This window comes from Cetorhinus maximus, chromosome 4, assembly GCF_964194155.1.
Source record: "Cetorhinus maximus chromosome 4, sCetMax3.hap1.1, whole genome shotgun sequence".
Lineage (NCBI taxonomy): Eukaryota > Metazoa > Chordata > Chondrichthyes > Lamniformes > Cetorhinidae > Cetorhinus > Cetorhinus maximus.
The window spans coordinates 113,545,265-113,572,702 of record NC_135882.1 but is presented as its reverse complement, the minus strand read 5'-3'; the positions used below and the strand labels follow the sequence as shown (position 1 = coordinate 113,572,702).

At 44.3% G+C, this 27,438-nt stretch overlaps 1 protein-coding gene across 2 annotated transcripts in view; it reads left to right on the top strand.

The window, feature by feature from the left end:
- The window catches only part of dlgap1a (discs, large (Drosophila) homolog-associated protein 1a), an 889,543-nt gene that overhangs the window by 664,899 nt on the left and 197,206 nt on the right, over nucleotides 1-27,438 (top strand). For both annotated transcript variants that reach the window (XM_078540647.1, XM_078540646.1), the window contains 3 exons: nucleotides 18,980-19,194; nucleotides 25,273-25,450; nucleotides 25,541-25,775. In XM_078540647.1, coding sequence (XP_078396773.1) covers nucleotides 18,980-19,194; nucleotides 25,273-25,450; nucleotides 25,541-25,775 — 628 coding nt within the window. The remainder of the gene's footprint in view (nucleotides 1-18,979; nucleotides 19,195-25,272; nucleotides 25,451-25,540; nucleotides 25,776-27,438) is intronic.

Sequence of the window (27,438 nt, the reverse complement as noted above, 5' to 3'; positions counted from 1 at the left end):
CGGGTGTGACCGCCTCCTGAAACAAAGCGTCCAGGTAACTCTCCCCCTCCCGGATGTGCCGCAGCGTCCGGAGCTCGGACTCCAGCTCATCAATTCTGAGCTGGGGTTGCTCCAGCAACCAACACTTGCTGCAGATGTGGTCACTGTGGCTCGCAATGGGATCTGCCAGCTGCCACATCATACAGCTACAGCACATCGCCCGCCCAGCCATCTTGACTTAGTTAATTAAATTATTAATTAGCTTTGCAGTGTTTCTTTTTCAAATTTGGTGCAGATTTCCTACCAACCAATCAGGTCACAGCTTTCCTGTGATGTCACTTTTTCAGTTTTGGCTTCAGTTGCTCTTTGTCCCGAGGTCACCGCTCCGGTGGTCCTCCCTCTGAGTCTGCTCCCTGGAGACAAGGCCGCGAATCCCCGAGGTAAGCTAGATTTATACTCATCGCTCCGGTGCTCCTCCCTCCAAGTCTGCTCCCAGGATTTATTCACCAATCAGCTGCTTTTTCTTTAAAATCCACTTTCAGAAGAGTGTCCCTCGCAGGACTGGTGCACTCCTGAAGGCACTGCCTCTTCCTCTCTCTTTCTTTTAGGTTTGAGGAGGAGGAAAGGATGGAAACACTACAGCAATGTAATGTTTGGGGCTATTCCATTCTTTGACAGTGGGTCCTACTCAATTCCCTCCTGAGTCGCGGTGTCTGCGGTGACTTCTCCCAGAATGCTTCAGTCACTTCTCACCAGCGCCCTCTGTTGGATGCTCTTCCTCCTGTGAGTGCAAGAGTCCTTCTCCTCGATTCCCTCGAGTCGCGGTGTCTGTGGTGACTTCTCCCAGAATGCTTCAGTCACTTCTCACCAGTGCCCTCTGTTGGATGCTCTTCCTCCTGTGAGTGCAAGAGTCCTTCTCCTCGATTCCCTCGAGTCGCGGTGTCTGTGGTGACTTCTCCCAGAATGCTTCAGTCACTTCTCACCAGCACCCTCTGTTGGATGCTCTTCCTCCTGTGAGTGCAAGAGTCCTTCTCCTCGATTCCCTCGAGTCGAGGTGTCTGCAGTGACTTCTCCCAGAATTTTTTTTTTTTTTTTTTTTGTAAAAATATACTTTATTCATAAAATATCTTCAATCACATTCCAAACCATTTCAAAAACAACATTACAAGGGTACAATCCAGGTTAAACTTTTACAAAATGTATCACCAGGTGCATCAGTACAAACAATATTACAATCATTTACAGCCTTTCATTTTGATCTGTACAGCCCGAGGGGCTCTAAACAGTTCCCAGTCTCTCGGTGCGCTGTGGTAGAAAGGTCTTAGACAGCGACCCTTCCCCATTGCGCCTTTGCGGCAGCTGCCCCAAGCTTTAGTGCGTCCCTCAGCACGTAGTCCTGGACTTTGGATTGTGCCAGTCCGCAACAAACGGTCGGGGACAACTCTTTGTGCTGGAAGACCAACAAGTTTCGGGCAGACCAAAGCGCGTCTTTCACCGAGTTGATGATCCTCCAGCTGCAGTTGATGTTTGTCTCGGTGTGTGTCCCTGGGAACAGCCCGTAGAGCACAGAGTCCTGTGTCACAGAACTGCTCGGGATGAACCTCGACAGCAACCACTGCATCTCTCTCCAGACTTTCTTTGCAAAGGCACAATCCACAAGGAGGTGAGCAACGGTCTCTTCCCCACCACAGCCACCTCGAGGGCAACGTGCAGAGGGGGTGAGCCTCCTGGCGTGTAGGAAGGATCTGACGGGGAGGGCCTTTCTCACCACCAGCCAAGCTACGTCTTGGTGCTTGTTGGAAAGTTCTGGCGATGAGGCATTCTGCCAAATGACTTTGACAGTCTGCTCGGGGAACCATCCCACAGGGTCCACCCTCTCCTTTTCCCTCAGGGCCTCTAGGACGTTACGTGCTGACCATTGCCTGATGGACTTGTGGTCAAAGGTGTTTTTCTGCATAAATTTTTCCACCAGGGACAGGTGGTATGGCACGGTCCAACTACTTGGAGCGTTCCGCGGCAGCGTGGCCAGACCCATCCTTCGCAACACCGGGGACAGGTAGAACCTCAGCACGTAGTGACACTTGGTGTTTGCGTACTGAGGGTCTACGCACCGCTTGATGCAGCCACACACAAAGGTGGCCATCAGTATGAGGGCGATGTTGGGCACGTTTTTTCCCCCTTTATCTAGAGGCTTGTACATCGCGTCCCTGCGGACACGATCCATTTTCGACCTCCAGATAAAGCGGAAGATGGCTCGAGTGATCGCCATCGCGCAGGAGTCTGGAATGGGCCAGACCTGCGCCACGTACAGCAACAGCGAGAGTACCTCACACCTGATGACTTCTCCCAGAATTTTTTTTTTTTTTTTGTAAAAATATACTTTATTCATAAAATATCTTCAATCACATTCAAAACCATTTCAAAAACAACATTACAAGGGTACAATCCAGGTTAAACTTTTACAAAATGTATCACCAGGTGCATCAGTACAAACAATATTACAATCATTTACAGCCTTTCATTTTGATCTGTACAGCCCGAGGGGCTCTAAACAGTTCCCAGTCTCTCGGTGCGCTGTGGTAGAAAGGTCTTAGACAGCGACCCTTCCCCATTGCGCCTTTGCGGCAGCTGCCCCAAGCTTTATTGCGTCCCTCAGCACGTAGTCCTGGACTTTGGATTGTGCCAGTCCGCAACAATCGGTCGGGGACAACTCTTTGTGCTGGAAGACCAACAAGTTTCGGGCAGACCAAAGCGCGTCTTTCACCGAGTTGATGATCCTCCAGCTGCAGTTGATGTTTGTCTCGGTGTGTGTCCCTGGGAACAGCCCGTAGAGCACAGAGTCCTGTGTCACAGAACTGCTCGGGATGAACCTCGACAGCAACCACTGCATCTCTCTCCAGACTTTCTTTGCAAAGGCACAATCCACAAGGAGGTGAGCAACGGTCTCTTCCCCACCACAGCCACCTCGAGGGCAACGTGCAGAGGGGGTGAGCCTCCTGGCGTGTAGGAAGGATCTGACGGGGAGGGCCTTTCTCACCACCAGCCAAGCTACGTCTTGGTGCTTGTTGGAAAGTTCTGGCGATGAGGCATTCTGCCAAATGACTTTGACAGTCTGCTCGGGGAACCATCCCACAGGGTCCACCCTCTCCTTTTCCCTCAGGGCCTCTAGGACGTTACGTGCTGACCATTGCCTGATGGACTTGTGGTCAAAGGTGTTTTTCTGCATAAATTTTTCCACCAGGGACAGGTGGTATGGCACGGTCCAACTACTTGGAGCGTTCCGCGGCAGCGTGGCCAGACCCATCCTTCGCAACACCGGGGACAGGTAGAACCTCAGCACGTAGTGACACTTGGTGTTTGCGTACTGAGGGTCTACGCACCGCTTGATGCAGCCACACACAAAGGTGGCCATCAGTATGAGGGCGATGTTGGGCACGTTTTTTCCCCCTTTATCTAGAGGCTTGTACATCGCGTCCCTGCGGACACGATCCATTTTCGACCTCCAGATAAAGCGGAAGATGGCTCGAGTGATCGCCATCGCGCAGGAGTCTGGAATGGGCCAGACCTGCGCCACGTACAGCAACAGCGAGAGTACCTCACACCTGATGACTTCTCCCAGAATTTTTTTTTTTTTTTTTGTAAAAATATACTTTATTCATAAAATATCTTCAATCACATTCAAAACCATTTCAAAAACAACATTACAAGGGTACAATCCAGGTTAAACTTTTACAAAATGTATCACCAGGTGCATCAGTACAAACAATATTACAATCATTTACAGCCTTTCATTTTGATCTGTACAGCCCGAGGGGCTCTAAACAGTTCCCAGTCTCTCGGTGCGCTGTGGTAGAAAGGTCTTAGACAGCGACCCTTCCCCATTGCGCCTTTGCGGCAGCTGCCCCAAGCTTTATTGCGTCCCTCAGCACGTAGTCCTGGACTTTGGATTGTGCCAGTCCGCAACAATCGGTCGGGGACAACTCTTTGTGCTGGAAGACCAACAAGTTTCGGGCAGACCAAAGCGCCTCTTTCACCGAGTTGATGATCCTCCAGCTGCAGTTGATGTTTGTCTCGGTGTGTGTCCCTGGGAACAGCCCGTAGAGCACAGAGTCCTGTGTCACAGAACTGCTCGGGATGAACCTCGACAGCAACCACTGCATCTCTCTCCAGACTTTCTTTGCAAAGGCACAATCCACAAGGAGGTGGACAACGGTCTCTTCCCCACCGCAGCCACCTCGAGGGCAACGTGCAGAGGGGGTGAGCTTCCTGGCGTGTAGGAAGGATCTGACGGGGAGGGCCTTTCTCACCACCAGCCAAGCTACGTCTTGGTGCTTGTTGGAAAGTTCTGGCGATGAGGCATTCTGCCAAATGACTTTGACAGTCTGCTCGGGGAACCATCCCACAGGGTCCACCCTCTCCTTATCCCTCAGGGCCTCTAGGACGTTACGTGCTGACCACTGCCTGATGGACTTGTGGTCAAAGGTGTTTTTCTGCATAAATTTTTCCACCAGGGACAGGTGGTACGGCACGGTCCAACTACTTGGAGCGTTCCGCGGCAGCGTGGCCAGACCCATCCTTCGCAACACCGGGGACAGGTAGAACCTCAGCACGTAGTGACACTTGGTGTTTGCGTACTGAGGGTCTACGCACCGCTTGATGCAGCCGCACACAAAGGTGGCCATCAGTATGAGGGCGATGTTGGGCACGTTTTTTCCCCCTTTATCTAGAGGCTTGTACATCGCGTCCCTGCGGACACGATCCATTTTCGACCTCCAGACAAAGCGGAAGATGGCTCGAGTGATCGCCGTCGCGCAGGAGTCTGGAATGGGCCAGACCTGCGCCACGTACAGCAACAGCGAGAGTACCTCACACCTGATGACCAGGTTCTTACCCGCAATGGAGAGGGAGCGTCGCTCCCACATGCCCAGTTTCCTCTTCACCATAGCCACTCGCTCCTTCCAGTTTCTAACGCTTGCCCCGGTCCCTCCGAACCATATCCCCAGCACCTTCAGGCCGTCAGCCCTGACAGTGAAGGGGGCAAAGGATCGGTCAGCCCAGTTCCCAAAGAACATGGCCTCGCTCTTCCCACGATTTACCTTGGCTCCCGAGGCCAGTTCGAACTGGTCGCAGATGTGCATCAGTCTGCGCACCGACAGCGGATCCGAGCAGAAGACGGCGACGTCGTCCATGTACAGGGAGGCTTTTACCTGAGTGCCTCCACTGCCTGGGATCGTCACTCCTCTTATGCCCGGATCCTTCCTGATGGACCCGGCAAAGGGTTCTATGCAACACACGAAAAGGACAGGCGAGAGAGGACAGCCCTGCCTGACTCCAGATTTGATCGGAAAGCTATCTGTTTCCCACCCATTGATTGAGACTGCGCTACTGATGTTAGTGTAGAGCAGTTGGATCCAATTTCGAATTCCCTCCCCAAACCCCATTTTGGAGAGCACATCCCCCATATAGGTGTGCGATATTCTGTCAAAGGCCTTCTCCTGATCCAAGCTGATGAGGCAGGTATCCACACCCCTGTCCTGTACATAGGCAATCGTATCCCTGAGCAGCGCCAGGCTGTCAGAGATCTTCCTGCCCGGCACAGAAGTCACTTCTCACCAGCGCCCTCTGTTGGATGCTCTTCCTCCTGTTGAGTGCAAGAGTCCTTCTCCTCGATTCCCTCCTGAGTCACGGTGACTTCTCCCAGAATGCTTCAGTCACTTCTCACCAGTGGCCTCTGTTGGAATATTCCAGATTTATTGACTGAATTCAAATTCCACCAGCTGCTATGGTGGAATTTGAACCCATATCCACAGAGCGTTCCTGGGTTTCTGGATTACTAGCCCAGCGACATTACCATTACACCACCGTCTCCCCCCTCCTCAGAAGTTCTGGCCCATTATAACTAAACCTTAATGCTCCTGGATCAGAAAAAAATTAGCCAAGATGCCTGTACTTGATCACCATCCAGTAACAACTGCTGGAAAATGCAAATGTTAAGCTAGGATCAGGCTTGAATGTTGTGACATGTTCCCCGTTTCTGGGCAGAAAATCTGGGCAAAAGGAATCAATTTTACAGGGCTATGTCCCCACGCCCTAAGGGCACCTGAAAGACGTCTAATTCCATAATGGGTTAGGTTAGTATTCCTTTAAGCTTCTTAGTGCTACTATGGATTGCCCCCTCCCTGGTCATCAACACCAGAAAGATGACATGAAGATTTCTCTTGTTGGCTATTTCTACCATAATTAGAACAGTATTCTCAAAGAATCCATTCCAATTTTATTAGAAAGAGAGGAAATCTTCCTCTTCATATTTATGAAGACACCTGCACAAGACAATCAGTGGAAATTCACCCCAGGTTTTGAATTCCATCTGGCTAGCGCCCATATTAGGAAGATTGTGGAACAAAAGCTGATCCTTCTATGCTTGCCTAATTTTCACTAAGTCCCACTTTTCACAACACTTGGATATAATCAGTAAGCAATCACAAACGTCATTATATAAATTACACTGTTATGAATTTATTTATTCATATGCATACTAGGTTGGATTAAAATGTGACTTTCTCACATGGCTTAAAACTTGCATGTCCTGACTTTACAAACATGTCACCTCTCACCCTCTATAGCTATGTTGCTACCAATAATAATATATTAGTGCATATTATGAGTAATTTAAATATTTAAATTCATTCATCATATCTTCATAAAGCTTTGAAAATATAAACATACAATTGCGGATGGCATTAGAGGAATCTTTATCAAGACTAATTAAACTTTCCAAATGTAGATAAGTAGAGCATAGTAAGCCGTTATGAATCAAAAACCATCCATTTGTACAGAATGAAAAAAAATCAGAAAAATGTCCTGGTATTAATTGGTAAAAACAAAAAGCTAAAAGCTACTGCGGATGCTGGAAATCCAAAACAAAAACAGAATTACCTGGAAAAACTCAGCAGGTCTGGCAGCATCGGCGGAGAAGAAATCAGTTAACGTTTCGAGCCTTCATGGCCCTTCGGCAGAACTGGAGCATAGTTAGAAGAAGGGAGAAATATAAATTGGTTTAAGGTGGGTGGGGGGGGGGTGGGGGTGGGGGGAAGAGACACATTGAGGGTGTGGTGTGGTGATTGTGGAGATGAGCAGATAATCAAAAGATGTCACAGACAAAAGGGTCAAAGAGGTGTTGAAGGTGGTGGTATTTGTCTGAGAAAAGTGCTAATTAAGAATGGAAGACAGGATATTCAAAGTACAGCTCTAGTGGGGGTGGGGTGGAAAGACTAAAGGTTTTAGTTTTAGATTTAAAAATAATGGAAATAGGTGGGGAAAGAAGAATCTATATAAATTATTGAAAAAAAAGCGGTGGGGGGGGAAAGAAACGGGGTGGGGATGGGGGGAGGGGGAGTTTAAGATCTAAAGTTGTTGAATTCAATATTCAGCCCGGAGGGCTGTAAAGTGCCTAGTCGGAAGATGAGGTGCTGTTCCTCCAGTTTGCGTTGGGCTTCACTGGAACAATGCAGCAAGCCAAGGACAGACATGTTGGCAAGAGAACAGGGTGGAGTGTTAAAATGGCAAGCGACAGGGAGGTTTGGGTCTTTCTTGCGGACAGACCGCAGGTGTTCCGCAAAACGATCGCCCAGTTTGCGTTTGGTCTCTCCAATGTAGAGGAGACCGCATTGGGAGCAACGAATACAGTAGACTAAGTTAGTGGAAATGCAAGTGAAATGCTGCTTCACTTGAAAGGAGTGTTTGGGCCCTTGGACGGTGAGGAGAGAGGAAGTGAAGGGGCAGGTGTTGCATCTTCTGCGTGGGCATGGGGAGGTGCCATAAGTGGGGGTTGAGGAATAGGGGGTGATGGAGAAGTGGACCAGGGTGTCCCGGAGGGAACGATCCCTACGGAATGCCGTCAGGGGGGGTGAAGGGAAGATTATTCCATTATTTTTAAATCTAAAACTAAAACCTTTAGTCTTTCCACCCCACCCCCACTAGAGCTGTACTTTGAATATCCTGTCTTCCATTCTTAATTAGCACTTTTCTCAGACAAATACCACCACCTTCAACACCTCTTTGACCCTTTTGTCTGTGACATCTTTTGATTATCTGCTCATCTCCACAATCACCACACCACACCCTCAATGTGTCTCTTCCCCCCCCACCCACCCACCTGAAACCAATTTATATTTCTCCCTTCTTCTAACTATGCTCCAGTTCTGCCGAAGGGCCATGAAGGCTCGAAACGTTAACTGATTTCTTCTCCGCCGATGCTGCCAGACCTGCTGAGTTTTTCCAGGTAATTCTGTTTTTGTTCTGGTATTAATTGGATTCCTAGCAATTCAATTAATATTTTGCACAATATAAATTTTAGTGGTCTTCAGAACCAATACAAAATCGTCATTTTTTCAAGTATCAAACCCACAGTATTTTCAAGAAATTCTGAAAATTTGTGGCTGTTCAGTAAGGGAAAATGTAACACATAAAATCAGATTTCAGATTATTGCCAGTTATTAAAAGTTCTCCCCAACTAACAAGGGAAGAAAATGTATGAAATTTTTGGATGGGAAAAAATTACAAACTTTGATTGGTCAACTCACTTCTTTATTTAATGCCAGTCAGCTCAAATGAAAGTGGCGCTGCCTTTGCAATATTTGACAATGAGAAAAGTAACAGATACAGAAGGTATATCATGGACAAATGTGCAATCAAGAAGGTGAAGCTTATTCCACCACTTGTCTGCCCTTACAAGTATATCAATAATTTCCTCACGTTCACTTTTCAGGATAACTTGGTAGAGATTAGTGAAACCTCCAAAGAAATGGTGGAAGTGGCCATTTATATCTTTTCTCCAGGATTTCTATTAATCTTCCATTGAAGTTACAGCAGAAGATCAGGAGAATCCCAAAGAACTACTACCCTATTGTCACAATTATGCCATCAAATGAAATGGCAGCATGAGAGAACTACTGTTGACTAAAAATCAATAGCTATTTATAATTGTTTGGTTAAAGGCACCAAAAATAGCAATAAGATACTTATTTGTGAGTGTTTAATTTTATACCACCTCTCCCCCCCACCCCCATTTCAAAAGGAAGGTAAGTACTGTTAAGTCACTTCGTAATATCTTGATGCTATGAAAGGCAATCTTTAATTGCCTTTTAATACAAGCAACTTGCCACCCATTGTCTGTCAGTCACCCTTTGTAACCTTGTTGAACTGAGAGGTTTATCTGAGCAGAAGTTGCCATTTAATGTGATATTATAAAGTTCTACTTCAGTGACACCATGAACACAGGTGCTCACTCAGTTCATTGCTCCTTTTATGAACTACCTCGGGCAACATTGTAAAGTATTGTAACAAGGGATGAGAAAGAATCACTGTTACACATCCAGATATCTGCCTTTATAGCATTTTATAGGATTATGTAGCAATTTAGCAAAATGAGCTTCCATTTTAAACAATAAGAGCAGTTAAACAGCTTTATGGTGTCACTAGAGCAGGCTTCTCTTCCCCGTACTGTTACCTTTGATGTCCTAAGGATCTATCCTTGCTCCCCCCAATTACTCACCCATCTGCTGCACTTCTTAAAATAAGATAATCAGTCAAGCTCGTAACATGGCTCATTTAGACTTGCTAGAAGTGACATACATTCAAACGTAGGGACCCGCTCTCTGCAAACAAAAGGAATATGCTCAGGCTTGCACCTTTTTTGAAATACAGTACTCGGGAGCTTGGGGAGCCTATAGATGCCTGCTGCTTTCTCCATGGCATTGCCTCATCCAATGAGAGCTGACTTGCTAACCAATCAGCACCCTTTTCTCCTGCAGTATAAATCATATTGTTCATTTGAATGTTGGCGTTCTTGATGAGTACAAGACAAAAAGCTTCGGCAACATGTCTCTCTTTTCAGCAATAGATAAACACTTCACACTCACTGGGCTGGATTTTACCAGCCCTCTGGGGGTGGGCTGTGAGGCGGGGGTTGGTGGGGGAGTGTTAGGGTGCCAACATTTGTGAGGGAAAGAGGGGATGGAGTGCCAATCATCTTCCCGCTGCCATGCAAACATACCAGCAGCGAGGAAGGTGGAGGACAGCCCTCTTGTCTAGAGGCCAATTAAGTGAACAATTCAGGGCCTCTTCCCACTGGCATTGCCATTTTACCGATGGCAGGTGGGTTCTCCGCCTGGTGGAAAGACCACCAACTAAACACTGGTGATCTCCCACTGGCTCGGGACAAGTAAAGGCATTCCTAATTGGGCACTCTTTGGCCCATGGAGCGGTCCCCTGGGAGCAATGGCCCCTTCTGAAGCAATGGCCCTGCTTGCCCTCACCAACCAAAGGTCCCTCATCTGGGCATGCCTGAATGGCTCAGCAGTCTCAGACCTTATTTGCCTGATTGGAAAGGCAGCATCATTTCATCACATCCTCTTCTTCCAGGTGCAATCCCAGCAGTGGTCGCTGCTCCTGGTGGTGTTGCTAAGACTGCTGAGCTGCAGCCCTCTGATTGGCCAGCAGGACATTAATGAACCAGATGGGTCTTTATAACAATTGATGATAGTCTCAATAATGGTGACCATGAAACTAACTTTCATTTCCAGATTTATTAATTGAATTTAAATTCCACTAACTGCAATGATATGATTTAAACCCGTGTCCCCAGAACATTAGCCTGGACCTCTGGATTACTAGTCCAGTGACATTGCCACTACACCACCATCTGCTCTAATTGATGTGAAAATCCCTGCTTTGGCCATTTGTGGGACCCCTGGCCACATCTTACAGGGTCAGGCAACTAATTGGTTGCTGTTGAGGCTGTTGTCCCTTTAAAGGATGGCCTAAGTTAGTCTGCCACCCTTATCTGGTCCGGCCTGCATGTGAATCCAAACCTACAGTAATGTGGTTGACTCTTAACTGCAACTCTGAAATAGCCTTGCCATTCAGTAGTAAAGTCGGCTCACCGCTACTGTCTCAAGGGCATTTAGAGATAGGCAACAAATGCTGGCTTTTCCAGCAATGCATACATCCCATGAAAGAATAAAGAAAGTTACCACTCACTTAAGGGCCTCATCTGGCCAGCACCAGGATTTAACCAGTGTTTCTCCGCATGGGCTGCTGCTGCGTGGGGGCAGAGCCTTCCGTTTTGGACCCCCAGACCCATCGGTGGACCTCTCCAAGGTGTTACTCTCTTCTTTAGGTTCCTCCTGCCCATGGCCCCTCCAATCCCTCACCGGGACCTGCCAGCTTGGCACCTGGCGAGACCCTGATTCACTTGTTGGACAGCTTGCCTCCTCAATTCCCAAGTGCAGTACTGGCAGTGACCACCACTCCCGGTAGCGCTGCTAGTACTGGAAAGCTGCTGGCCTCTGATTGGCTGGCTGCTCTCTGAGATGGGGTTTCCTGTCTCTGAAGTGCAAAAATTCCCTTTCTATTAATGGCCAATCAGCCACTAAATGGCTGCGTGGCAGCCTTTCTTTGCCTGGGCAGGCTCCCATAGCCTTGACTTCTTCTGCCAGGAGTGCAGGGACCACACAGCCCATAAAATCCAGCCCATAGAGTCTACAGCCATGGCCACCAATGTTGGAGAAAAGAAAATCAGGTGTGTGCAAGAGAACAGATTTGGAGGACAGAATTCACAGGCGGTTGTAGCGCTGGAGGAGATTATAGAGCTAGGGAGAAATTAGGTTATGGAATGATTGAAAACAAAGATGAAAATTTTAACGTCAAATAATTTCTTAACCAGGAGCCGATGTAGATTAGCAAGCACGGGGTGATGGGTGTATGGGACTTGGTGCAAGATGAGGATACAGGCAGCAGAGTCTTGGATGAGCTCAAGTTTAGGAAGGGTGGAAGGTGTGATGCTATTATGGAATAGTTAAATCTAAAGGTAAGAAAGGCATGGATGATGGTTTCATTAGCAGATAAACTGATGCCAGGGTGGAGACTGGCAATGTTATGGAGGTGGAAGTAGACAATCAAATTGACGGAGAGGATATGGCATTGGAAGCTCAGCTCAGGGTCAAATACCAGCAATTGTGAACAAGGTTGTGAACAGTCCGGTTCGGCCTCAGACAGTTGCCAGGGAAAAGGATGGAATCAGTGGTGAGAGAACAGACCTTGAGGCGGAAACCGAAGACCGTGGCTTGGGTCTTTCCAATATGTACTTGGAAGAAATTTCTGCTCATCCAACGGTTGTTGGTCAAGTAGCATGACAGACCAGAGGCAGTGGAGGGGTTATGAGACATTGTAGTTGAGGTAGAAATTATTATAATAATAAATGTACATGTGGAACTTGCTGTTGTGGTTTTGAATGATAACATGTTGAAAAGAAATGGGAGCAGGCCAAGATAACCTCCTGGAAGTCTCCAGAGGTAATGGAGCGGGAGCTGGAAGAGAAGCCATTGCAGAAGCTTTTTGAGATAAGATTGTATAGATAGGAATGGAACAAGGGCAGTCCAGTCAGACAATGGAGTAGAGGATTTGGAGGAGGTCAGCCATGCCAATTGCTGCCAATAGGTTAGGAATGATGAGATAGGATAGTTCACCCACGGTCACAATCACACATTTATGACTTTGGTAAGAGCCATTTCAGTGCTTTGGCAGGAGTGAAAACCTGGTTCAAACATGGGGTTGTGGGAAAGATGGGCATGTTTTGGAAAGCCCTTTCCAGGGCTTTGGAGAGGAAAGGGAGACCAAAATGGTACCAACTTCCATCCCCAGTCTGTGATGTGAAAGCTGGCTGCAGTTGGAGCAATCTAAATCACCTCAATGCTGCTGAGTTTGAGAAAGGTAAAGTTAGCTCGTATTCCAGCTCCTCATTGTTCTCTAGTGGTTTCTGCTGGAATATATGTACATGTGCAGTTCAAGGACAGGATTGGGCTCAATAGTAACTTGCATTTTTACAACTTGTATTTATATAGTGCCTCTAATGTAGTAAAATGTCCCAAGACACTTGACAGGCATGTTTCCAAACATTTGACACAGAGCTACATAGGAAATATCAGTTGAGGAATTGAGGAGAGAGCACCTTTTCCTGAAACACCCTACCTCTTACCTACCCGCTACTGTATCCTGCTGCTCCGTACAAGCCAGAAGGCCTCTGATTGGACCTCCAGCTTCAAGACCCTGGTGCCATTGTCAATTGGGTGGCAAGGTTGCTAATTGGCCACTCCTGTGAAAATCGGGGCCTGTGGCTGATTTTTCCCCAGGGGTGGGTTTGGGACCCTGAAACAGTTCTGACCTTTAACAAAAACAGATAATGCTGGAAAAACTCAGCAGGTCTAACAGCATCTGTGGAGAGAAAAACAGAGTTAACGTTTTGAGTCTGTATGACTCTTCTTCAGAGTTCTGACCTTTGTTTCCCACCCATAGAAGTCACCACCTAGGACCAAACTTGGAGAATGGCCACATGGCAGAGATACTAGTGACAACTGTGGAATGCAATCCTTTCTATAAGTAAAGATCTGCTTTGTTATATAGCAAATATTGAGTGGTCAAAGCCATGTAAAACAAAACCTGCAAATGTCTTAACAACAATGTAAAGTATTGAAGAGAGGCAGTATTCTGCTGAATGTATTCTGTAAATTAGAGTACAAATGGTGATCAGTGAACAGTGAAATCAAAAACACTATGGTGGGAATTTTCTTCTCCCGTTGGTAGCAGGCGTGCTTGGCAGCGTGAGCAGACACTATGGCAAGAAGGCCAAAAATCGGTTTTACGCCGACATAAAACCAGTTTGCAATCTTCTGCTCCATCCGTCAATAATGGGCTGCATTTCCTGCTGCCGCACGTCGGAAACCTAGTTTCAATACTTTAGCATCTCATTATAAGCCCTGCTCGCCAGAATCATCCCCCCACACTGGATCATCCAGGCACGTCAATGTGATTGCACATCAACGTGCTTCACAACTGTACATAAGTGACGTGCGCCTGGCGAGCTGCACTTCACTCAGGACTTCAAGGTTTGTTTGCCAACTTGTTTTGGACAGCACTCACGGTCATCAGTGCCAGGTTTCACAAGCAGCAACACAGCACTTTTAGGGGTCTCATGGGCAGGCCTCTATCTACCAGATCAGTCGTAAGGTAGGGTGAGGGGGTGCTTTTCAATGGCTGAAGGGCCAGGGCTTACTTGGGGACGGGGGAGAAGTGGCATCAGGCAAGGGAAGGGACTGAAGGGCGAGGGCTTACTGGGGAAGGGGATTATCCTAGGTTGTGTGTGAGTGCACATATTAATCTGTGCAAGTGGCCTCAAGATGGTGAGGGCTGAGGAGGCAGTCTTCAGAGGAGATGAGGCCAGATGGAGACGTGAGAGTGTGTGTGAGATAGTGAGTGGTGATGTCCCTTGAGCTGGCAGTGAGTGAGATGCCAGTGAATGTGTGATGGCCTTGTGAGTGTGTGAGTTTAGAGTGATGAGATGGTTGCCTTACACTGGCAATATGGATGAGATCATTCATCCTCTTTTCTGAACTGGATGACCAATCTCTTCTGTACAGCACTGGCACTGACCACCACTGCCACTGCCTCCCAAGCCAGAGTGGTGAGATTGCTGGACCTCCTGCGGCCAGAGCAGGGGTGGAGGACATCATGGTGGGCTTCCAAAAGGCATTCCAGTGACAATTCACTGAACTGTTCTTGGCTTTCAGGGCCATGTCTTCACTGGAGCGGTCCTGAGCTGCAAGCTTTGAGAACTGTGTCCGCAGCTGCATTTTAGATATGGCACCCGGAGTGAGGAAATAGTGAGGTAACGGCATGACAGGCGATTCAGAGGCCGCCCGCCAGTGAGACAGCATGTTTCCTGTGGGTGCATAGTTTATGAGGTAGGAAGCAGGCAATACGGCATGAAAACCCACCACTGCACTTCTTTTTTCAGGCCTGCTACTGCACTTAGTACGAATCTGCGACATTTCTGGCTTATGTTTTACTTTTCAATACTTTCCATTCAAATAGATATAACAACACGAAATGGAAACAAATATCTGGTGTTAGAAAACTATTTGTTGGAGTTATCCTACTGTCATGACGTGGCAGGCGATGTGTACCAGGTAGACCAAATCCACAGGGAAACTTGGCCACGATATCGCAACAGTTTTGCCATTTGTATTTATTATGAGAAGATTTATGCACTGAATTAGAAGTAATAAGTCCACTAACACCTTTAGAGATTTTAGAAACTAAACTAAAATATTTATTAGCAAAAGAAAAGATTTCAAGCACATACATAAGATCACAGTTACTTAATACCATAACAAATCCAAAAATCCCTAATTAACCTGACTCCCAACTACACACCCCCTTTAAGGCAACAGTCCCAAAACAGATTTTAAATTTAAATAGGCAAGCCAGAAAGTTTATTACGGCACCTACTTGACAGTGGAATTCCAAAGGCCTTCCTCCACCTTTGGTTACTGGGCACAACAGGCTTCTGCAAAAGTGGCTGGAGGCTTCTCCAAGGCTGTTTTGCACAGTACTTTTAGATCTTACATGGCCTCCCCAACATAACCTTCTATCCTTCTTTATATATGTTTCTCTCTCTTTCATCTGTAAATTCCATTGTTCAATATGCCTTTGGGAATTTACTTTTCCCATAATATAAAAATCTTTCATGGTGACAATATGGTCAGTACCTTTGGGGAAAATAAACATATTGCTTGGCCTTGCTTATCTTGTTAGTTGCAAACATCCCATTATCCCTTTAAAACTCAAACAACCCCTTCACTTATCGAAAAATGCAAATTTCCTTCACATCATATATGCTAAGCCCTCATCCATGTTTACTCATTAGCATATCAAATGCCTTTTACCCCTAACTTCTTTTGATAATTTCAAGCTTGCAGTCTATCTGACTCTAATTCAATGAAACCACAGAGACAGAACTATTTACACTCACATCCATAAACCTACTTTACAAGAAACCACAATAATATAATGAAAAAATGTTAGTTTCATGACACTACATTGTCAGCATATTTACCTTGTTAAATACATGCTAGAAACATGCTGAACACTAATTTTCAGTAACACAAAGTAAGACAAAGATGTATATTCTTTCTTCAATATGAGTATTAATTTAGTCAAAAATGATTTACGCGGTCAATTACTGTTCCAATTATTCAATATTTCAAAATATTTTTCTGCCAACCCAGAGAAGCAGTATCTCACATCAGAATCACAATCATGGAATTTTAATGGCACAGGAGGAAGCTATTTGGCCAATCATGTCTGCACCAGCTCTCCCAATGAGCATTATGACCTAATATCATTGCCCTGCCTTTTCCATGTACCCCCGCACATTGTTTCTGTTCAAATAATCATCTAATGCCCTCTTGAATGTGTCAATTGAAGCTGCCTCCACCATACTTCCAGGCAGTGCATTGCAGACCCGAACCACTCGTTATGTGAAAAAAAAATTCACATTTGCTTCTTTTGCAAGTCACTTTAAATCTGTGCCCTCTCGTTCTTGATCCTTTTATGAGTGGGAACAGCTTCTTGCTATCTACTCTGTCCAGCCCCCTCATGATTTTGAACATCTCTATCAAATCTCTTCTTAGCCTTCTTCTCCCCAAGGAGAACGGCCCCAACCTCTCCAATCTATCCTCATTGCTGAAATTTCTCATCCCTGGAACCATTCTTGTAAACCTCTTCTGCACTCTCTCCAATGTGTTCACATCCTTCCTATAGTGTGGTGCCCAGAAATGTGCACAATGTTCCAGCTGAGATTGAACAAGTGTCTTATATAAATTCAGCATAACCTCCTTGCAAGAGCACTCTGTGCCACTATTAATAAAGCCCAGGATACTATATGCTTTATTAACTGCTCTCTCCACCTGTCCTGCCATCTTCAATGATCTATGCATATATATAACAAGGTCTTTCTGCTCCTGCAATCCCTTCAAAATTTCACCTCCTATTTTATACTGTCTGTCCATGTTTTTCCTACCAAAATGCATCGCCTCACACTTCTCCGCATTGAACTTCATCTGCCACCTATCTGCCCACTCCACCAGCTTGCCTATGTCCTTTTGAAGTTGTACTGTCCTCCTTGCAGTTTACAACATTCCCAAGCTTCGTATCATCCACAAACTTTGAATTTGTCCCCTACACATCAAGATCTAGATCATTAATATATATCAGGAAAATCGAGGTTCCCGATACTGATCCCTGTGGAACTCCACTACAAACCATCCTCCAGCCCGAAAAGTATCCATTAACCATTACTCTATGTGTCCTATTTTTCAGTCAATTTTGTATCCATGTTGCTACTGTCCTTTTTATTCCATGAGCAATAACTTTTCTCACAAGTCTGTTGTGTACATTGTGTCAAATGCCTTTTCAAAGTCCATGTACACCACATCAACAGCATTACCCTCATCGACCTTTTCTGTTAACTCTTCAAAAAACTCCAGCAAGTTAGTTAAACATGATTTCCCCTTTAGAAATCCACACTGGCTCTTCCTTATTAACCCATATTTTTCCATGTGACTACTAATTCTATCCCGAATAATTGTTTCTAGAATCTTTCCCACCACTAAAATTAAACTGATTGGTCTGTAATTGCTGGGCTTATCCTTACAAACTTTTTTTGAACAAGGGGGCGTAATGTTTGCAATTCTCCAGTCCTCTGGCACCACCACTGAGTCTAGGGAAGACTGAAAAATTATGACCAGTGCCCCTACAATTTCTGGTCTCACATCCTTCAATATCCTTGGATGCATCTCATCCGGTCCTGGTGCCTTGTCAACTTTAAGTACCGACAGTCTAATCAACACTTCCACCTTATCAATTTTGAACCCACCTAGTGACAGAGCTTCCTCGTCTGTCACATGGCCTGGGTAGCATGTAGCTCCTTGGTAAAGACGGATGTAAAGCATTCATTTAATACATCAGCCATGGCCCCTTCGTCCATGTGTAAATTCCCGTTTAGGTCCCTAATCAGCCCTACTGCTCCTTTTACCACCCTTTCACTATTTCTATGCCTATGGAAGACTTTGGGATTCCCCTTTGTGTTGGTTGCCAGTCTTATCTCATAATCCCCCTTCGCTTCTCTAATATGCTTTTTCACCTCCCCTCTGAACTTTCTGTATTCCTCTTGGTTCTCAATCGTATTCTCTACCTGACACCTGTCATAAGCACACTTTTTCTTCTTTGTCTTAATTTCTATCTATTTTTTCATCCAGGGAGCTATGGATTTGTTTGTCCTACCTTTCCCTTTTGATGGAATATACCTTGACTGTGCCAGAACAAGTTATTTTTTGAAGGTAGCCCATTTTTCAGCTACAGTTTCTCCCGTCAATCTTTTGTTCCAGCCTATCTAGACCAGCTTCATTCTTGCCCCATCGAAGTTGGCTCTCGCCCAGTTAATTATTCTTATTTTGGACTGCCTATTGTCCTTTTCTATCATCATCCTAAAACGTACAGTACAATGATCACTGCCTTCTAAATGTCCACCCACTGACACTTGATCTACTTGGCTCACCTCATTTCCAAGAATCAGGTCCAACAGTGCATCTTTTCTTGTTGGATTGGGCACATACTGCTATAGAAAATTTTCCTGAACACAATTTAGGAACTTTTGCCCCTCTCCCCACTTTACACTACCACTTTCCCAGTCCACATTCAGGTAATTATAGTCACCCATTATAACTACTCTATAATGTTTGCATCTCTCTGCAGATTTGTTCTTCTACGTCCCTCTCACTAGTTGGCGGTCTATCGACTACACCAAGCAATGTAATTGTGCCCTTTTTGTTCCTTAGCTCTGGCCAAATTGAATCTGTCCTTGAACCCTCTGGGACATCCTCTTTCTCCAGCATTGCAATGCTGTCCTTAACCAATACCGTCACCCTTCCTCCTATCCTTTCATTCCTATCTTTTCTGAACACCTTGAACCCGGGAATATTTAGCACCCAGTTCTGTCCTTCCTTGAGCCAGGTCCGTTATCGCCACAACATCACATTTCCACATATAAATCTGCATCTGTAACTCCCCAATCTTAACACATCACTGTGTTATATTTAATTAGGTTCCACAAGATGAATGGAGTGGTTTTTCTCCACAAGGCAAAGAAGATGAAATTCCTTGTCGACGAATGCGCAGTGGCAGCTACATTAAAGCGATGGGAGATGATGACAGTGGGGACTCAGACACCAGCCCTAAACCTTCTCCGAAAATTTCTGCACGACGTGAGAGCTATCTCAAGGCCACCCATCCGTCCCTAACAGAGCTCAGCACACTCAAGTAAGTAACAATACATTTAAAACATCACAAACTGGCAATGGCTTTGGCATCTTTATGAATCTTTTTATTCATTCTTGGAAGGTGGGCAGCAATGGCAATTGACATCTAGTGCTGATCTCTACTTGCCCTGAGAAATTGGTTCTGGGCTTTTTTATTGAATTGCTGCCATGGTTTAATGTAACTGAGTGGTAAGCTTGGCCACTTCAGAGTCAGTCACGCAGATGTGGTATTGGAATTAAAATAGGCCAGATCAGGGATGTATAGCAGGTTTCCTCCCCCTAAGAAGCATTAATGAACCAGTTAGGTTTTTATAACAGTCTGAAAGTTTCATGGTCACTTTTACTGACACCTTTTTAAAACTAAATATATCTAGATTTCTAGAAATCTAGTGGGGGCTAAAACAGAAATTAAACAGACTTGTGCAGAGATATTCTATACCCAATACTGAAACTTCACAAATTAACTGTTTTCCATGGATTAACAAGAAATATTTCATATAAAAGCAAAATACTGCGGATGCTGGACATCTGCAACAAAAACAGAAAATGCTGGAAAAACTCAGCAAGTCTGACATCATCTGTGGAGAGAGAAACAGAGTTAACGTTTTGAGTCCGTTTGACCCTTCAGCCTTTTCTGCCATAAATTACTTCTTTCAAAATGAAATTAAAGTAATCCTTAAAGTAAATCCTTAAAGGTGCAGCTTATGATAGGTGAGTAATAACTGTCGACAAAGTAAAGTTAACATAAAGATTTTTTGTGAAGTATTTCTTTTTAATTGATTAAAAATCATGACATTAAGAGGATACAAGCAGTCAAAATATTTCTTTATTCTATTTCAAACAGCTTTAATGACCATCATGCAAACTCCCATGCCTTTTATAGACTCTCATAGACTCATAGATGTTTACAGCACAGGAGGCCTTTCGGCCCATCATGTCCACGCTGGTCAACAAAGACCTGATTACACTAATCCCATTTTCCAGCACTTGGCCCATAGCCCTGGAGACTATGGCAACACAAGTGAATATATAAATACTTCTTAAATGTTACAAGAGTTTCTGACTCAACCACCATTTCAGGCAGTGAGTCCCAGATTCCTGCCACCTTCTGGGTGAAGAAATTTCTCAATTCCCCTCTTAACCTTGTACCACTTACCTTAAACCTATGCCCCCTGGTTATTGACCCCTCTACTAATGTAAAAATGCTTTCCTATCCTCCCTATCTATGTCCCTCATAATCTTATACACCTTTATCAGGTACCCTCTCAACCTTCGCTGCTCCAAGGAAAACAACCTCAGCGCTATTCAATCTTTCCTTGTAGCTCAGACTCCACAGCCCAGGCAGCTTCCTGGTAAATCTCTTCTATACCCTCTCCAGTGTAATCAAATCCTTCCGATAACATCGTGACCAGAATTGCATGCAGTACTCCAACTATGGCCTAACCGGCGTTTTATACAGTTCCAGCATAACCTCCCTACTCTTGCATTGCCTCAGCTAATAAAGGCAAGTATCCCATACGCCTCCTTAACCACCTTATTTACCTGCCCTGCTACCTTCAGAGATCTGTGGATATGCACACCAAGGTCCCTCTGATTTCAGTACTTTCCAGGGTTTTAACATGCATAGTGTAATGCCTTGCCTTGTTAACCCTCCCCTACCTCACACTTTTCCGCTCTGCCCACCTGACCAGTCCATTGATATCCTCCTGCAGTTTTGGCTATCCTCCTCACTATTTACCACCCTACCAATTTTTGTGTCATCCGTGAACTTCTTGATCATACCCCCTACATTTAAGTCCAAATCATTTATGTACACCACAAACAGCAAGGCCCCAGCACTGAGCCCTGCGGAACCCCACTGGAAACAGACTTACAGCCACAGAAACATCCCTCTACCGTCACCCCCTGCTTCCTGCCTCTCAGCCAATTTTGGATCCAACGTGCCACTTTCCCTTGCACCTCATGGGCTCTTACTTTCTTAACCAGTCTGCCATGAGGGACCTTATCAAAATCCTTGCTAAAGTCCATGTAGACCACATCAAATGCATTACCCTCATCAACATTCCTGGTTACCTCCTCAAAGCATGCGCGAAAGAGTGCACTCCCAGCTCTCGGAATCCCCCCCACCTGCATAGGGAGCGCACAGCACTTCCAAGCGGATGTCATGTTGGGTGGGCCTTAATTGGCCCGCCCACGTAAAATGGTGGCATGACCCCAACTGGGGGCGCCGATCGGGAACCCTCCCATCTGCGCCCGCTCCCACACATCCCCCCCGATGGGGGGAAAATGTTGCCCATAGTGTATGAGATTTACACAGACACATCTTGAAGTTTGCTCTTCACTTGCTGCCTTGGAGTAGAACAGTTAGCTGATCATTGACCAGGGATTGAATCTGAGACCTTTCTGATCTATGTGGGCCATCGCTCTCATCTCTAAGGTACACAGGTTATTTTATGCTACAAAGCTTCATAACTCAGAAGAACCCAAGGGAAAGAGAAAATTAAATGCTGTTCATTTTTTATGGACGTTTCCTGCTTGTTCAGAATTCTCCACAAATCACTTGAATTGACCCTGTGTTTTTATTGGATTGGGAAAGGGGAAATCACACTGGCGGCTGTTACCCACTAAAACACCACAAGGTTTCTCTTGTTATGGTGTAACTTAAAATGCTTCTGGAAATTAGAATTGTTAACTAAACCAATAAATAACTCTTGTCACTGTCTCATAAAAGTCTGCAGTTCTTGTCATACAGCAGTCCACTGTTACCATGCCTGGAACACTCCAGTTATTGTGCATAACACTTCAATTACTATAGAGATGAGCTACAAATGCTGGCATTGCCAATGATGCCCACATTTCATGAAAGAATAAAACATATGGGATACCCTGTTCAATTTTGGGCACTAAACCTTAGGATAGATACATTGGCATTGGAAGCGTAATGGTGCAGATACAACAGAATTACACCAGAGTTAATAAGATTAAAGTATGACTGGCATAAACATGACTTGTATTCCCTTGAGCTCCAAGGTAGAAGGGTGATCTAATTGAGATTTTTAAAATAATACAGGGATTTCATTTTGATTTCCTCTGCTAAAGGAACAAGAGGGCATAACTTTAGAATTAGGCCTAAGTCCAGAACTTATTATTTAATAATTTAACCTGTCCATAAACTAAGTTAGCATCAATGAATCTGACTCACTTCAGACTCAAAAGCAGAGGGAATCAATGCTTTGAAATAACACAAGTAAATATATCTATATATATATTGAATAAAAGTGATTATACTTTAGTAAAATTAATATGTGTTAGATATTTATACATTCAATAGCAAAATACTACAGATTCTGTAAGTCGGAAATAAAAAGAAAAAATGCTGAAAAAACTCAGTATCCAGCATTTTATGACATTTGCACATTGGTGTTTAGTCCAGGTGAGCTCACAGATGCTCATGTGATATCTTTATGTACAGTAGTGGCTGACAGTCATGTTGGTCCAACAACAACTTGCCTATATATAGTGCCTTTAATGTAGGAAAATGTCCCAGGAGTGTAATAAGATCAAATTTGACACTGAGCCACATAAGATATTAGGACAGGTAGCCAAAATCTTAGTCAAAGAGATAAGTTTTAAGGAGCAATCTAAAGAAGGAGACAGATGTTGAGAGGTGGGGAGGTTTAGGGAAGGAATTCCAGAACTTAAGACCTTGGCAGCAGAAGCGAAAGAAATCGGGAATGCGTAAGAGGCTGGAATTGCCAATAGCATCTGACAGCCATGTTGGTTCCGTTGTGACTGACAGTCAAAAAACAAATAGGAACTTTAAATTCATACATTTATGCAGACACATGAAAATTTCTTCTGTTTCTCAGTCTCAATACTAACTACAGTATGACAGTATATGCCTCCTACATCTTTTATGTTCTTGCCAATCTTCTTCATCCCACTACCAATGAGTCATCTAACCACCCCCAGCTTTCCTAATGTGATGGAAATGAGCAAGGCAGTTTTTGTCACATATTAACAGGGATAGTAGCTTTCTATTTTAATAAGTGGTAGATATTGTGCAGAACCGGCTGCAATTAATATCTATTACTTCATTGTATACATAGGGATATATAGAAAAATAGCATCAAGAAAAACTTCTTTTAATTTGTCTACAAATTGTGCAGTTTTGCTAACTTTCTGAAGATTAAATCAGGCCAATTATCTTTTTTTCATTAAAAAGAGAATCAGTGGAGTGAAACAGAGAGATAAAGAAATTGAGAATGAGTGGTTAAAGAAAAATATTACAGCCTCAATAGCCCTGTTCTAGTTATGTGAAGTGAAATTAACATAATTAAGTAGATTAATTAAATCAATCTCATTTACTGCTTCCTCCAAATGCAATGCTTCAATATCACAACCTACTGCATATAAAGGTATTCTTTGAAAATGGTTTTCAAATTCTTCAACCCTCCTGAAATATTTTTAATTCACTGATTTGTGGAAGGTTTTTTGTACATGCAACTATTTGGGCTGAACAGGAATAACCTCTTCCTATACGTTTCATACAAAGTGTGACAAATTGTGGTGCAAACCTACATCTTATCCTGTTCCCACCTATGGGCACTCATGGGGCCAGATGTCACTCTCTTTGTAACACGAGTACTGAGTATTGCCTTTGGCTCAGGTAAAATCTGAAAATACTGTGAACAGCTTATTTCTAACATGCATATGGTGAGAATTCTATCCCTTCACTTCCAACTTCTAAAGAAGAATTGTTAAGATCTATATGTTCAGAATTCATTTGCTTTCTTCATAGAATGTAACATGTAACCTAAATTTAGAATATAATCTAGAAGGAGTACATTCCACTCATTGTGTCTGTGCCCATGCTAGCCCTTCTACTGGAGTTGATCACTTCTAAAAAAATCTAGGCGAATTAAATCAATTGCCTTGCCCATTATGAATCCACACTGACTAGTGTGGCTTTCTAAGTATTCATTAATTTCATCCCAAATTATGAATTTCTACAAATTTTTACAAAGAGCTATCTGAAATATCTGTGAAATGTTACTAATCCTTTATAGCAAGTAGTGAATGTTTCTCTGGTCTCTTCCTTGGCTAAGATCGTCTGGGGGAAATGCTTTTATGGGTCTAGGATTCTTGGTCTGTGTGTCTTGTGCCATCAGTAATCACTGTTCATGGGAGCTTTGAGACAATTCTGAAAAAATGTGATCGGGTCATACAGTATGTAAATGCAATATTCTTCTTGTGGCTGAGACTCATGGCACAGACACCATCAGCCACTCTGCATTGACAGTCAGTCCTCAGCATGAAAGCAGCATTTTGTCTGAGTCAGTATCCTTAGACAAGATGGAGGCTTGAAAAACCAGTGGAGTGTACCATATAGGTAGAATTTCTTAATGAACTCTGTGCTGCATCATCTACCTATGCAAGTGTGGCTGGTATTCATTTTAAACTCCTAATACCTGCTTTTCGTTGTAATGGTGTGGGAGCTGATTGGTTCACTTCTTCACAGTGGTGGCCAATCTGATGCTGGGGGTTTATGTTTCTGTTTGAGGCACAATGGATTCTTCCAGAAGGGGGTTTCTAATGAGGCTGTGGACTACCACAGAATCCTGCTGATCAAGAAAGTGGGTTGTCGGGACCAGGGTAATTGGCTTGAACTCAGGGAATGGAGCAAAGTTAGATCAAGAGTTGGAACTAGATCTGGACTTGGCCTCAGAGAATATACGTGCGCACAGGGCCAGATAGTAGAGCATTTAGTTGTTCCATTCCCCACACTCTACAGCACATTGATATCATTTAAATCATATTAATTACTTGAGAAATATTAAAGAGTCATTTATGATCCTTTGGTGTTTTTGGATTACGACTACAGTCCCAGTTGTCAAATGTTTCAAAACCATGTGTTCCTGTAGATTGATTACTGGGTCATAAACTATGAAGAAAAATAGGCATTTCTTTTCTTTTCAGAGAAAAATATAGCCCATGATTATCTTAGCTGATCTTGGCTTTTCCCGCCCACCACTAACAAACTGCGTACTTATTGTAAAGTTTCCTCGTTTTCCCACAGGATATCAAGTGAACATTCTCCCAAACTTCAGATACGAAGCCACAGTTACTTACGAGCAGTCAGCGAAGTCTCAATTAATCGAAGCTTGGACAGCTTGGATCCCGCGGTGCTTCTCGCCTCACCCAAATTCCGCTCTCGCAATGAGAGTTATATGAGAGCCATGAGCACCATCAGTCAGGTAGGCGACCTGTGATCATTTTAGATTTAAATTTTAAGTCACCTGACTTACCCTGAGCTAAATGGTACTTGGTGTAATCTCTATCTGTAGGTGAGTGAAGTGGAAGTTAATGGACAATTCGAATCTGTTTGTCAGTCAGTGTTTAGTGAACTGGAGTCCCAAGCAGTCGAAGCACTGGATTTGCCAGGATGTTTCCGTATGCGAAGTCACAGCTATGTGAGGGCTATTGAACGTGGCTGCTCACAAGATGATGAAAGCTTGTCACTTAGGTCAGCATCACCACCACGAACAACCACGACGGTGAGGACCATCCAAAGCAGTACTGGTAGGTTCTTGGATGATCTCCCTCTGTATCTAGTGAAACCCAAATTTCCCTAAAGAGTGTGGGCGGGTGTGATTAGGGAAGGGAAAAATAATGAAATAAGTGCAACATTTTTCTCCATTAGTTGACTGATTTTCTCCATAATTACTAATAATAACATTTAAATGCTCAAAAAAATGCATAGTTCAAAGCCACATCTGTTCAAAATATCATTAGCAGATTGTTACTTTTGGAGAAATGCAATTATTCTCCCAATTTTCATTCAAAAAATTGTGGGAGCTAGACTCTTCCCAGAATATGTGACCCACAAGAATAAGCCCACTTTAGTGGCAATTTATTTGAATAGTAAACACAGGACCCCACAGATCAGGAAAATTTTCAAGCTTTTGCTACTGGACATTAATTGGATGGAAGATCCTAGGCCACTGCATGGCTGTCAGTGGCACAAGCTCAAAACATTCTATCTGCTGGCCCCCTCCCCGAATCCCCCACCTCTCCTGTTCATCAAAAATGTTTATTCGTGCCTGCAGTATTATTAATAAATGATAAAGATGCATTTTCTGTCTAATAGCCTGTACATTCAATTGGAGAATCAGTACTGTCTAAATGAAAGATTTATTTTATCTCCATTGGAAGTCTGAATGCCAGTGTATCAATCCTTCGTGATGACAGACACTTTCAAGAAGGTGCCAATGTTTGTTCTCACGTAAAGTTGACCATAACTGTCTTTCCATTAATCACTGATAATTATTTCTTGAAATGTCAGAATTGTTTATTTGGGGGGGAAGTGGGGGAGCTCCAGGATTTTGACCCAGTGACAGTGAAGGAACGGCGATATGTTTCCAAATCAGGATGGTGAGTGGCTTGGAGGGGAACTTCCAAGTGTTGGTGTTCCCATCTATCTGCTGCCCTTGTCCTTCTGGATGGTAGCAGTCGTGCGTTTGGAAGGTGCTGTCTAAGGAGCCTTGGTGAGTTTCTGCAGTGCATCTTGTAGATGGTACACACTGCTGCTGCTACTGTGCGTCGGTGGTGGAGGGAGTGAATGTTTGTGAATGGGGTGCCAATCAAGTGGGCTGATTTGTCCTCAATGCCGTCCAGCTTCTTGAGTGTTGTTGGATCTGCAATAGCTGCACTATTAACTTGCATGATTTGATGGGGATATGGAGTGTTCACATTCCTCTTTGTTATTCAGCACTAACTTACAGTAAACTTACAATGCTGTAGATATTTTGGCCTGCCAGGATACTCAGAGCAGCCAAGTTTTCTTCTTCCAGGGGCTAGTTTCGAGACATCATCAAATTTGGAGAAATAAATGGTTGTTGGATTTGTATTCAAGTTGAAGCATGTTATGTGGTGAAAGGAACATTTCCCAAGTATTATCTGTACAAGTAGTCCCATGTCAAGACTGGCATGACTTTGATTCAAGACAGTGCTTTGGCTACACCTATCACTTATGCCAGTTTCACAAGAGAATTGTCCATTTGCAAGGTGTGACCTTTTAATGCACCAGAACTTGCTTTCTTACAGAGGGTAGAATTTTAACTGCTATTGGGGGGTGTGGGGCAGGTTTGGGTATGAGCGGGGAGTTAAAGCCCCGAAAAGTGCTGGCAGGTCAGGAACCAGACATGATCCTGCCCACTTGCGGGTTTTACCGGAGCATATTTGG